General features: G+C 34.5%; 1 protein-coding gene across 5 annotated transcripts in view; it reads left to right on the top strand.

The window, feature by feature from the left end:
• FOXN2 (forkhead box N2) overlaps positions 1–14,642 on the top strand; it is a 55,980-nt gene that overhangs the window by 17,147 nt on the left and 24,191 nt on the right. For 2 of the 5 annotated variants that reach the window (XM_060026660.1, XM_060026662.1), the window contains exon 2: positions 12,100–12,650. In XM_060026660.1, the coding sequence (XP_059882643.1) occupies positions 12,114–12,650 (537 nt within the window). In that variant the 5' untranslated portion in view covers positions 12,100–12,113. Of the gene's footprint in view, positions 1–333; positions 4,685–12,099; positions 12,651–14,642 lie in introns of those variants that run through there. The other 3 variants (XM_060026661.1, XM_060026663.1, XM_060026659.1) reach the window with 3 other exon arrangements.

Raw genomic sequence — 14,642 nt, 5'->3', positions numbered from 1 at the left:
AATAAGTGTTACACTATTATCACTACCAATGTGATAAATTAACAAGAAAATTGTTTTCCTTATTTAAAAATGAGGAACTCTTAAGATTTTGAAAATAATTAGTATCTGTAAACTGCTAAAATATTTTTTTTTTTTTTTTTTTTTTTGCGGTACGCGGGCCTCTCACTGTTGTGGCCTCTCCCATTGCGGAGCACAGGCTCCGGACGCGCAGGCTCAGCGGCCAAGGCTCACGGGCCCAGCCGCTCCGCGGCATGTGGGATCTTCCCGGACCGGGGCACGAACCCGCGTCCCCTGCATCGGCAGGCGGACTCTCAGCCACTGCGCCACCAGGGAAGCCCGCTAAAATATTTTATGTTGAGCTTATTATAAGATTATTATACTGCTGAATAAATCTAGGAAATATAGTACTGTGGCTTCCAGTCTTGAGTTATGGTATGTTTTATAATTAATTAATAAAAATGGTTTATTCCTAAGGAGGTGCAGGTGAGGAAAGGAGCGGGAAATTAGATGGAAATTCCTTTTATTATATCGTAAATCTTAATCAGAGACAAAGCTTAAATTACAGTAAAGAATTGAAGTAATTGCCAGGCAGTTCTGATAAAATTCACAAACATTTTCGATTTCTGTGTATGCCTTAACTCTGTAGTAGATTTTTTTTTCCTATGGAAAACATTGTTTAGTCATGTGAGCTAAGTGAATGACAGCCTATTTCCCCTTGCTAGGGTTGTCTTAGCCTGTCAAATGGTTTTTTATATTGGTTACTTTAAAGTGATTGGATGGGAAAGCCACAAATCTGAGAAGGGGCCTACTCTCGGGTTACTCTTTTCACACTTCTAAGATTGTTTAATTTACTGATGACATTAAGTTCTTGGTGAGAGGTAAAATAGCAAGTCAATAGAAATAAAGTTTCCAGATGTCTTAAGACCATGTAAAAAAGCATAATTAGAAATTGTAAATATGTATAATTAAATACAACCAAATATCATACTCATTTGTCACATGCTTCAGGAATTTAGATGTTTAAAGTATTTATAATGAGACTGATTTTAAATAGGAAGCTAGACTAGTAGGGTGAAGACGGTGAGAAACAACTGTATCTGTAGGTCAGATGCTGCCACATAGTTCCAGATTAATCATCCCGTGCTTTAAGTCTTCTTCGGGGCTTCTCAGTACGATTGCTCAAGAGCTGGTTTCAACTTCTTTCCAGTTCTAGTAGAACATAACAGATGGCATGCTTCCTTTTTAGTCCAGTGTAGTAAAATTTTTTTAGAAACAGCAAAATTGATTTTCCTCATTTATCCTTTCTGTGTAATGAGGACAGAAATATTCAATGATTGGCTCAAGGGTGCAGGGAAGAAATAAATTGGAATAAATTTCCTTTGGGATATCAAAAATTAACTATTATTTTATTTTGATGTCTTTTTTCAGTGCTATTTTTCATTTCCTAAAATGAATTCTTAAATAATATTATGGATTAAATCTAAATTTGTAACAATTAAAAAAGTATCTTGCAAACAATAACTTACGGATTTAGGGTTCTTAAGAACTATGATATAGGTAAGATAAAAACGTAATTAAAGTTGAAAAGTATAACATGAAATTCAATAATATAATTTGAAAAGCACTTTTTAAAAGTATTAAACACAGTAGAACTGAATTAATTGCAATTATTTCTTATTTGCTATGGATTTATATTACTAAGGTATACATTAAAAAACTTTTATGTTCATGAGAATTGCTGGACTGAGAGCCTGATTTTTTTGGGTTGTTAAATTTTATATACATGAGTCTATTTTTAAGGTACTATAGATGTTATCCTGAAATTTACAGTATAAGTAATATAAGTAATATCTTAAAGAAATTATTTTGAATATTTTAACTTGGTAAGAATTCGGTAGATTCATGATAGATTCTGAACTAGTCAGATACAAATAAATATAACTATATATGTAGATATTTATATTCCTGTCCTGTTTTGATTATAGCATTATATTTGCCACTGTATCTTTTTGTTATTGAGAATGTCATTACTAGTGAAAACTCAACATATTTTATTTCAGAGGTAATGTAGTTATTTTTTTTATATAAATGCTTTTGTTAGAATGTTAGCATTAGGCAGCTGTTAATAAATGAACTTAAAATCTTTTGGGGCCATTAATAACAAAAAACTAAAAAAGTTCTGAAAGTTTATATGGTTTAAATGCTTTTAGATTATTAAACTAGAAAGATTTGAAGAAAGGTTCTGTCATGTGGTATGATTGGTAAAAGACTGACATACATAAAGTTCATGGAAACAGAATAAGGAAGTGAAAGTCGCATCATAAAGAAAATGATGAAACTGTTATTGCAGCACTCTTCTGAGAAGTCCTAATTTCTGCCTCACCAGAGGGTGTCACTGGTCATAAAGGAGGCCCATCCTTAATACTAGAATTTTTTTTTAATTTCTTCAAAACACAAAGTATAGTTACTGATTTTATACCCTCATTTTTTTGTATTCGAGAGATATAACATATATAAATCTACTACTTTAGGAAGAAAGCTAATAATAATTTTAAAATTAATAACAGTAATAATAATTACCATCTCTATAGCTAGTATTTATTGTGTACTTACTCTCTACGTTTGTTCTGAGTCCTTTATATTTATTCTCATTTAATTTGTACTAACAATCTTATGAAAGTAGGTACTGTTAGAATTCTTCGTTGATAGGTCTTATAGCCTGTTGAATGGCAGACCTGGAATTTGAACCCAGGCAATATCTCTTCACAGCTCATGCTCTTTAACCCTCTGCTTCACTGCCACCAGATGTGATTCTAATGTTAATAATAATGATTTAGATTTCACTTTTATGACTTTATAATATGAAATTGCCTTATCTTTCACAATTTTAACTTCAAATGTACTGCCTCCCCAACCTTCTGTTTAGTACCTTCTAGTATTACACATATATATTCCTTTCTCAAGGAAGAAGCCTTTCATTTTATAGTTGTACACTGTTTTACCATAGAATCTAACACCTATGACAACGGAGCCATGAGTGTAGTAGGAGTAAAAGGTTTCTTCTTGAAGCATCTTAGAAAAGGACAAGGAGAGATTATTCTGAATAGTGTATCTCTTATACTTCGCTTTTTCTATCTTTTATCCACATTACCAGATGTAGAGATATTATAATCATAATCCAATATAGCTTATATGTTAGTTTTGGAATATATTTTAAATTCCTATATACATTTAGATACTTCAGACATTTTAGAATTTATAATATAATACATTTCCTGGTTGTCAGGAAATTGCTTATTCTGTATCCTCAACTATTAAACTACAAGTAGACAAAAAGGGGTTCCTAAGTATTTGGGGAAAAAAATTACAAAGTTGATGCATTACATTCATGCACCTTAAGGTGCATTATCATATCTTATATGAAATTCTAATGAAATTTATCTGGATTTCCAGTCTATAGCAGATAATGCTTCTATAATTGTATTTCCATGTTTTAGAAATCCAAAGTGCTCCGAAAGCCAAAAGTTTTCTCTTAACCCATGTAGTGTTAAAACATGATCTGAACTGATATAAGACTATTGATGGTCTTTATTTACTCCCTTCTTACTGTGAATATACATTTTTCTGCAGAAACATTAACATTTTTATTATGGGGTCCTGCCTCAGACCTCACTGACACACTGTATAACATATCACGTGTGCATTGTAGTCCCTTTCTAACATCCAGAATATTCTGAATTCTGAAATATATCTGCCCTCAAGGATTTTAAGTAAGGGATCATATACCTGTATAATCAGGTACAGTGACTACAGTACAACTGAGGACTAGGATATAGAACTAGGAAGATTAATCCAGTAACTCAAGCATAGCAAATGTGAGACCTTTGAGTGTGAAGCAGTATTTGTAACTGGAATAATATATGGATCCCTTTTAAAGAAAATAATTATATATCCCATTTTTAGAATCACTGACTTTAGTTTCTGAAGTAAGTTTATTTTTAAGTCTTTCGTTTTTTTCTTTATATTGTTATTGAAATGAAAACACAAAATGAAAATTTGCAAAACTTGTGGCCCCCAGAGTTTATCCATGGCACACACTTATTGAGAAACACTGAGAAAGTGGCAAATAGTCCTATATACTTGAGCAATCCCTATAAGTATTATCCTTTACCAAATCTTTGTTTATAATAGCCTGAATCATAGTTAAGGGGTTAAAATACCTTTCCTATATTTAAAGTATGATTTTTTAAAGGGATGAGAAGAAGTAACCTCTTGAAAAAAAAAAATGTACTCACAATTTTTGATTACCACCTTTCACCTCCAAGGAAATGTCTTCTACCTACTGCCAGTTGGGAATCACTGTCATAACAAGCAACTCTTAGTGATAGGAGTAAGTGAAATTCCTCAAGTGTGTGGAGGCAGAAGAAACTTAAGAACCAGTGCTCTAAAATACGGTGTAATGTAAGTTAGAGAAGAACCAGTGCTCTAAAATATGGGATAATGTTCTTTAGAGATATTGCCATCAGAAACTAATGTAAACATCCGTTTCCAGAGGCATGGGGAACTAAGTACCTGGACTAGTCTTTCTGCTGAAAACAACCTAAAATGCTGGACAAAATGCATCAGTGCTCTGGCACAAAAGTAAAGAATATTTAGACTGAACACTAATTGGAAACCCAGTGAGGTAAGCTGAGTACTGAAGCTGGCTATTGCCTTGAGGGTATTTACCAAATCAAGTGAGCTTCTGTTTTCCTGGCCTTTTGGGGGCTCAGGGATCAGGAAGCAAAGCCCAGAGCCACCAGAGTAAAACATTTAGCAGTCTTCTCCAGTAATAACCCTTTTTCCATAGGGGTATATACCTTCTAGGTGTAAGAGTGATCTAGAAATTCTTTCCCAACAAAGAAAATTATCTTTCTATAATATTGCTGCTAACAGGAAAAATAAAAAATCTCTACTGAAAATTTGTTACCACAAACCAGCCCTCGCACTGGTTTGCAGCCTGAATTCACACTAGACCTCAAGCTAAGAATTTTATTTTATTTTTTGTTTGTTTTGTTTTGTTTTAATATTTATTTATTTTTGGCTACTTTGGGTCTTCGTTGCAGCATGGGGGATCCTTCGTTGCGGCGAGCAGGCTTCTCTCTAATTGTGGCACGTGGGTTCCAGAGCACATGGACTCTGTAGTTGCAGCACACAGGCTCTCCAGTTGTGGCACACAGGCTTAGTTGCCCCGTGGTATATGGGATCTTAGTTCCCTGACCAGGGATTGAACCCGCATCCCCTGCATTGGAAGGCGGATTCTTAACCACTGGACCACCAGGGAAGTCCCCTCTGCCCTATTTTCTCTCTTTGCTTTTCTTACCTTTTTCCACTTCCTCACTTTCTATACTTCGCATTTGAATTCTGTTATAAGAATTTTAAATGATCCTGGATTGTTACTACTCCCAGGGGCCTGACAGAAGCAGCACAAATCATCATTGTCAAAGAATTCCTGTTGGTAAAGTTATAATGAAAATGAGTTGCTTAAAATAAAAATTTACAAGCCATCTAAGGAAACAGGGCACAATGTAAGAGAATCAGTAGAATCAGACCTACAAATGGTTCACATCTTGGAATTATCAGGTGTAAAATATAAAATAATTATATTTAATATGTTCAATGAAAGCTTAAAAATGAGGAAAAGAGCAAACAAACATTTTGTAGAAGAATCAGAAGTTCTAGAAATGAAAATATACAGTAACTGAAATTAGATTTCAAGGAATAGGTAAAAGCAAACAGACCCCATTGAAGAAAAAATGATACAATAAAAGATAAACGTGGGACTTCCCTGGTGACGCAGTGGTTAAGAATCCACCTGCCAGTGCAGGGGACATGGTTTTGAACCCTGGTCTGGGAAGATCCCACATGCTGTGGAGCAACTAAGCTCATGCGCCACAACTGCTTAGCCTGCACTCTAGAGCCCACGAGCCACAACTACTGAAGCCTGCGTGCCTAGAGCCCGTGTTCCACAATAAGAGAAGCCACTGCAATGAGAAGCCTGTGCACCGCAACTAAGAGTAGCCCCTGCTCGCTGCAACAAGAGAAAGCCTGCACAGCAACGAGGACCCAACGCAGCCAAAAATAAAATAAATAAGTAAATAAATTTAAATGAATTTAAATAAATAAATTTAAATAAATAAATAAACATTCCAATTACATCATTTTAAAAAAAAGATAAACCTGAAGAGATTCAGAATGCAGTACAGAGAGACAATAAAGGGGAAAATATAAAAGAGGTTAATAAAGGGGAAATTTTTAAGAGAAAACAGAACACTTTCAAAGGGTTATCAGGTTTCAATAACAATAATGGAAATAGAGATCATGAAATGATGTACTCAGTGAAAATAAATCTAGAAGCTGTGACCTGCTCTAGTTCAACCCAGAATTCTATAGCTAGCAAAAAATAACTTTCAAGAACAAGGGCAAAATAAAGACATGCTCAGAGAAATCCGAAAGTTCACTAGCAGACCACTTTTTTTTTAACTGAAGTATAGTTGATTTACAGTGTTGTGTTAATTTCTCCTTTTTAGCAAAGTGATTCAGTTACATGTATTCTTTTTCATATTCTTTTCCATTATGGTTTATCACAGGATATTGAATATAGTTCCCTGTGCTATATAGTAGGACCTTGTTGTTTATCCATTCTGTATATAATACTTTGCCTCTGCTAACCCCAAACTCCCACTCCATCGCTCCCCCATCCCCCTAGCAGACCATTTTAAGTAGAAGGAAAGTGGTCATTGAAAGTCTGAGATTCAAAAAGGAATGATGATCAAAGACAGTGGTAAGTGTATGTTAATAAAGTGTAAGTTAATTTTTTAAAAACTGTATAAACAATAATAATAGTGTTTTATGGGATTAAAAAAACTGAAATAGCAGTTGTTTTAGTTATTTACTAATTGTCAGTTTATTTTATAAACTGGGGAGAGGTGATTGGAGCTAGTATCCAAAAGATCTTTTTGTTACTCAGGAGAAGATTAAAAGTAACTTTGGATTTTGATGAGTATGTGTGATAAAAATGTTATGGTAATGGGCTTCCCTGGTGGCGCATTGGTTGAGAGTCCGCCTGCCGATGCAGGGGACACGGATTCGTGCCCCGGTCCGGGAAGATCCCACATGCCGCAGAGCGACTGGGCCCGTGAGCCATGGCCGTTGAGCCTGCGTGTCCGGAGCCTGTGCTCCGCAACGGGAGAGGAAGACTTGATAAGTAATGGTAAATGTTTCATTTCGCCATGAATGTTTAGAAGTTTTAATTGTATGCAACTAATAACCAAAACCACAAATAAAGCAAAAATTAATAGAACTACCAGGAAAAATTGATAAATTTCACCAGTATAGTGGGAGATTGTAATATATCTTCCTCATTAATTGGTAAAGAGAGCAGACCAAAAAAAAAAAAAATCAGGAATATAGAAAACTTAATGTAATTAACAAGCATGATCTAACGGACATATATTGCACCCAGTCACTGTGGAAACATCAGCTGAATCATCATGAAAATCAACCACATACTGGACCATCTAGTAAGTTTCAACAGATTTCAAAGGATTCATATCCTATAGATCAATTCATTTAAGTTAGAAATCAGTAAGAAGAAAAATCACATGGAAATTAAGATATATTCTTCTAAATAACTCACGTATGAAAGAAGAAATGTTAATGGAGCTTGCACTGCCCTTTGTCTGGGAGATGTTAGGTCATCCCTCAATTTTGTTTGTGGCAAACACAACCCTGAGAAATGGCCCACATAAAGACCTTTCAGTCTTGGCATACCTGGTGAGAATGTTAGAGATGCTAAGGGCCAATGATGAATTGGTTCTTCCAGCAGGAAAGAGAAAATTTTTAACAAATAATACTGGAACAGATGTGTATCCATATGTAAAAAAATGAAATTGAGTAAAAAATACATACATAACTTTTTTTATGAATTGAAGACCTAATGTGAAAGGTAAAAACTATAATACATTTAGAAGACAGTATGGGATAAAGGCTCTATGAATTTGGTGTACAGAAGGAATTATTTTTTTTTTAATAAATTTTATTTATTTATTTTTGGCTGTGTTGGGTCTTCGTTGCTGCGTGTGGGCTTTCTCTAGTTGCGGTGAGCGGGGGCTACTATTCGTTGCAGTGCGCGGGCTTCTCATCGCGGTGGCTTCTCTTGTTGCGGAGCATGGGCTCTAGGCATGCAGGCTTCAGTAGTTGTGGCACGTGGGCTGAGTAGTTATGGCTCGTGGGCTCTAGAGCTCAGACTCAGTAGTTGTGGTGCAGGGGCTTAGTTGTTCCGTGGCATGTGGGATCTTCCCGGACCAGTGCTTGAACCCGTGTCCCCTGCACTGGCAGGCGGATTCTTAACCACTGCGCCACCAAGGAAGTCCCCAGAAGGAATTCTTAAATGAGAAACAAACTATGGTAACCATAAAGAAAAGGGTTAATCCACCCTATTAAAGTTAAGAACTTTTTCATTAATAGGCAACTAATAAAAAGACAAGCCACCTAAATAGGGAAAGATATTTGCATCACATATAAGGATTGGTATCCAAACAATACAAATGACTTCAACAGACACTTAATAGAAGAGGGAATCTAAATGGCAAATATATATATATATATATATGTTGGCCATATATATTTACTTGACTTTTATGTTTCTTTTGTATATGAAGAGATATTCAACCCCATTACTTATATGGGAGATGCAAATTAAACCACAAGGAGTTACAATTTCATAGTCATCAGGTTGGCAAAAAAAATTTTTTTGATGAGTACATGGAGCAAACAAAATACACATACAATCCTGGTAGCAATTTGTCATTATCAGTTAAAATTGAAGAAAAGAATACTCTGACCGAATAAGTCCACTCCTTCACATATATTCTGCTTTTAGAATTTCAGAAAATTTATTTACAGTTGTGTTCCAAGGGATATGAACAAGGATGTCCATAACAATACTACTTGTAATAGCCCCAAACATAAATAAATGTTTTTAAGAGTATAATAAATTGTGGTATGTTCATAAAGTAGAATATAAGTCATCTGTAAAAAGAATGAATTACTGCTGCAATAATGTTAATGAATTTGGTGGGGGGGAAAACAAGTTTCAGTACAACTCAATTTTACATGATGTGTGAAAAACTTAGAGGGCTAAATAATATAATATTTAAGGATTCTAACTATAAAGGAAAAATTTGCTTAATCTGATACAATCAATTAAAAATGTGGATAAATTAAGTCATAAAATCTATGTGGTTTTAACCAACATTTTGTGTTTAGGAGGTTCCTTAGTTATTTCGGGTTAAAAAAAGGTATCACTGTGACACCTCTAATACCTTGTAATTTGGCACCTTGTACCTTAGATGACACTGAAAATTCTCTGCCTTAGTTTCCCTTCTCTTACTTACTCTCTGTCAAGCATTTCCTCTCAGACCAGTGTTAATACAAACCTAAGCAAAAGTGCTCTCCTCTAACCTTTTGAGAAGTGATGTGAGAATTCCAATATGGAATGTTATTATGTTTTTCTTGCCCTGGAGTTGAGTGTCATTGTAGCATTGAACATAATATGCAGACATGCAGTTCTCTGTTGGACAGCTGTGGAGATGCATGCGCTGCATAGCTGTGGGAAAAAATGGTGCATTTTAATCCTGAGCTGTCTTCTCAAGATGCTGCCATGGCCGTCATACAGTGAAGCTCTAGACAGGGGCTCCAGAGTGATTGTACTGGGTTTATTTGAACTCTCCACTTTGAAAATTCTCCTTGTGAGAGGTAATTCTGTCCTTCCCTGAAATGTAGATTTGGAGTCTTAACACAAATGTGTACTTTGCTAAATCGTCTTGTACATTTACATGCCTTTTTTTTGTACCAATGTCTTGGTTTTGGAAATCTATTTGTAGTGGATGTATTCATTATTTGGGTTATGTTATTTATACACCTAAGAAATTAGGATACATTTTCATATCCCACATTTTATTTTCTAGGCCTTAAGTGCCTATTTTGAGTGACATTTATTATGTGTAACAGTTAAATTTGGTTTGTTGAAGTATTGTTCTTAAAAGATTACTAAAAGGAAGTGTTATCAATACATCAGTAGCCCAGATTTCCTTTTATTTCTTTACTTATTTTGCTTTGTGAAGCAAACTTCCATGCACATTATTAATTATCTGCTATCGAATGCTTTCAGTTCATTTTAAGAAGTAGTTTCATAAAAATTTAAAACTAAAAGTTTTCTTGATTTTGGTGTAAAATATACAGACCTTTCTGTTGTAATGTTACATATTATGTATTTCTGAGAACACTGAAATTGTGCAGAGCTGATGGGTCGCACCCAAAATATGCAAAGCTTTGTAATCAGAACACTAATAAAAATAAGTCTTAATAAGAATACTAGAATATTTAAAAAGATATATTAACTCTGTTACATATAAAGAAATACTACAGTTGACTTAAGGTTAAAAAACAAGAGATGAAGGTAGCCTGGTGGAAGGGTGTGCAAGGAAGGGTTGAAGCTACAGGGTTATGGAGGCCAGAGTGAAATGCATAAAGATTTGCAGAGAAGACTTCATTAAGTATTTTCAAGACAATGCGTGTGACCAGGCTGTGCCAAGAGGAAGAACATGGGTTGAATGAGAATTGCGTACAGTACTGTATTTTCAGCAGCTTGCTGCTTTCCACTGTGTTAGCTTGTTTGGGGTTCAGCTCTTATTATTTAGTAGTGCAAAGACATAGGCTGGGAAAAATCATGTACAAACCAGTGTGACTTTCACATTGTACTAAAATCTTTCCCCTACTTACCAGTGAACTAATTTGTGTTACAGAAAAGCTTAATAACAAAATAAACTGTACTAAGAATGAGAGGTGGCTTCTGTTTTTGACTAGAGGTCTTTGATCAGTCTGTGACCTTTTTGTGATTTTGTTTCTTGTGAAATGGAAATACTACAACTAAAAAATAGTCTAACACAGTCTTTTCCCCCTTGAGTATATTGTTTTAACTTTAAACTATAAAAATAATAAACACCTTAAAGAAAAACCGGAAAATATAACAGAAAAAAATTACCAAGTTACTAATATAAGGCACTGTTAGCTTTTTGTATATTTCCTACTTTTTCACCAGTTTTTAATAAGCTTTTTTGTTTACTTCACCATCTTCAAGACAGTCATTTTTAACAACTACTAAATATTAAATAGATGTGCTTTTACTTAGCTATTTCTCTATAATAAAATATGTAAGCTGGGGCTTCCCTGGTGGCGCAGTGGTTGAGAGTCCGTCCGCCGATGCAAGGGACACGGGTTCGTGCCCCGGTCCGGGAAGATCCCACATGCCGCGGAGCGGCTGGGCCCGTGAGCCATGGCCGCTGAGCCTGCGCGTCCGGAGCCTGTGCTTCGCGACGGGAGAGGCCACAACAGTGAGAGGCCTGCGTACCGCAAAAAAAAAAATACTGGAATTTACAAATAAATAATAAATTTATAGTAAATATAATTTTGCTAGTAACGAATTTAGTTTGTTACTAAGGAATGTTATCTTTTTAGTATGATATACTATAAAAATATTCGAAATTATTTATGGTATTTCAGATTTGAGGAAAGGGTTTATTTGGAATTATTATTTGAGCTTTATTTTAAATTTGGTTATTGTTTGTATTGAGCCATATGTATGACTGTTAATTACAGTGAAGTCATAGATCCATAAGATGAATAAATTATAGTTTTATAATTCAAAGAAATAATTGTTCATTTTTAATAACAGCAAACATTATTAGGCAGTTACTAAAGCCTAGGGACTTTAATAAGTATTCAAAATACATTATTTAATTCTGTTAATATCACCTGTACATATTGTGCTATAGTGCTGCATTTTATTTGTAGTCATTTCAAGTAACATGAAATAAGTTCTGTTCCTTGTATAGTAACCTTTAGCATCTTTGTTATACAAATATTGTGCTTAAATATTATGTGGGATATTGATTGCAAAATTTCTCTGATTTGGGGATATTTAAATATGTTTCCTTCTTCCATGAGTTTACGAATCTTAAGTATTACATTGACTGATAATTGTTTCTTTTGTTGCAGAACTGTAAGAGTAAATGGGTCCAATAATTGGAATGACTCCAGAAAAGAGAGCTGAAACTCCAGGAGCTGAAAAGGTTGCAGGATTAAGCCAGATTTACAAAATGGGAAGCTTGCCTGAAGCTGTTGATGCTGCCAGGCCAAAGGCCACTCTAGTGAACAGTGAGTCAGCAGATGATGAACTCACAAACTTGAACTGGCTTCACGAAAGTACTAATCTCCTAACAAACTTCAGCTTTGGAAGTGAGGGTCTTCCAATTGTTAGTCCATTGTATGACATAGAGGGAGATGATGTGCCATCCTTAGGACCGTCGTGCTATCAGAACCCAGAAAAAAAATCAGCAACTTCAAAACCCCCATACTCCTTTAGTCTTCTCATTTATATGGCTATTGAACAGTCTCCAAATAAATGTTTGCCTGTCAAAGAAATTTATAGCTGGATACTGAACCGCTTCCCATATTTTGCAACCGCACCAACAGGCTGGAAGAATTCTGTTCGACATAATCTGTCCCTGAATAAATGTTTTCAGAAAGTGGAAAGAAGCCATGGCAAGGTCAGTGTTTATGAACATTGCTATATTTAGGGAGGTGGGGGAGAATTAACATGGAGATCGTAACATATGAGGAAATCAAAGGAAGACAAAAAATAGTCAATCAGATTACTTCAGCTTGAGGTTAATTATATTCACCATTTGCTTTCATTTGAGAAGTTTTAAAATTTCTTCAGTATTGATATAAACCTAGAATTATTTTCAGTCTACTATAGGTACATAAATTAGGGTTTATTTATTATTATTTTCTCTCTTTTTTAAACATTTTTAATAATTGAAGTATAGTTAATTTACAGTGTTGTGTTAGTTTCAGGTGTACAGCAAAGTGATTCAGTTATGATTAGTTTTTTTAATGTTCTAACTTTCTATTCTTAGTTTCTGTAATGTTCTTGTCACTGTATTTATGTATTATTCTTATTTATTCACCGTGACCATCTCTGCCTTATAACTGGAGTGTGGATCATTTACATTAATGTAACTGATATGGTTGGATTTAAATCTGTCATTACATTATTTTTTTTCTATTTGCTGTATCTGTTCTTTTTTCCTTTTCTCCACTTTTCCTGCCTTTTTGTCAATTGAGTATTTTTTTATGATTCAGTTTTATCTCTTCTATTGGCTTACTAGCTACTCTTTTTTTTTTAACTTGTTGCTATACAGTTTTCAGTATATATTTTTAATTTATCACAGTCTACCTTCAAATAATTTTAATTCACTTATTATCTGGCCTTTTACAGAAAAAGTTGACTAATCCTGATGCCCTATCTGGATCAATTCCTTTTTCCCAAGAAGTTGATTTTAACATTTCTTATAGTTTGGGTCTACTGGCAATGAAGTATTTTTTTAACCTTTTTGTGGAGGATGGGTATGGAATTCTAGGTTGACAGGTTTTTTTTAAGTACTTTAAAGACTTTACTCTCTTCTGGCTTGCATAGTTTCTGAAGAGAGGTCTGTTACGATTCTTATCTTTGTTGTTCTGTTTGTAATTTTTTTTCTTACTATCTGTCTTCAAGATTTTTCTCTTTATCACTACTTTTTAGCAGTTTGACTATGATGTGCCTAGGTGTGTTTTTCTTTATTTTTATCCTGCATTGGTTTCTCAGAGGTTCTTGGATCTGTGGTTTGTTGTCATTCATTAAACTTAGAAGTTTTTTTCTTCATTATCTCTTCAGATATTTCTTGTGGTTCACCATCTACTTCTGGGCTCCAAGTAAAAATATATTAGACCATTTGCTATTGTCTCACCTCTTGGTTGCTCTGTCCCTCTTCCTACTCTTTTCTTTCTTTGTTTCAGTTTGGATAATTTCTATTGATCCTTCTATAGTTTGTGGGGGTTTTTTTGAATATTTGAATTTTATTTATTTTATTTTTTATACAGCAGGTTCTTATTAGTTATCTATTTTATACATGTTAGTGTATATATGTCAGTCCCAATCTCCCGATCTTTCTGTAGTTTTATTCTTTCCTCTATTGTGTTCATTCTGCTGATTAGCCTGATAAAGTTGTCTTCATATTTTTTAAGCATTTTCATTTGCCTTTTAAAAAATAATCGCCATATTTTTGTTAAAATTTCCTGCTAGATCTTTAAGCATATTAATCATAGTTATAGTGTTTGTCTGGTAACTTCAATATCTGGTCCATCTCTGGGTCTGGTTTTGTTGATTGTTTTATCTCCTGCTTTTGTGTGTTGCATAATTTTGGATTAAGTGGCAGCCATTGCTTGTTAAAGAATGGTAGAGACTGAGGTAAATAATATTTCGATCCAGAAATAGATATTCCTCTACTTCTGTCACATTGTTAGTATGAACAGGTATTGGTCAATCTAGTAAATAATTGAGCTGGGTTTGGGTTTTGTGGTTGTCATAGTTACCTTCAGTGTACCATAGTCTTCACATTCCTACAGAGATGGACTGTTGACACTTTGTACTTAGTGTGCGGCCTGCAATGTCAGGTGATGTTTCTCAGCATTTCTGCTCCAACTCCATCTTTCAGTTT

This window comes from Delphinus delphis, chromosome 12 (genome assembly GCF_949987515.2).
Source record: "Delphinus delphis chromosome 12, mDelDel1.2, whole genome shotgun sequence".
NCBI classification, from domain to species: domain Eukaryota; kingdom Metazoa; phylum Chordata; class Mammalia; order Artiodactyla; family Delphinidae; genus Delphinus; species Delphinus delphis.
This window is presented reverse-complemented; position numbering and strand designations above follow the sequence as displayed.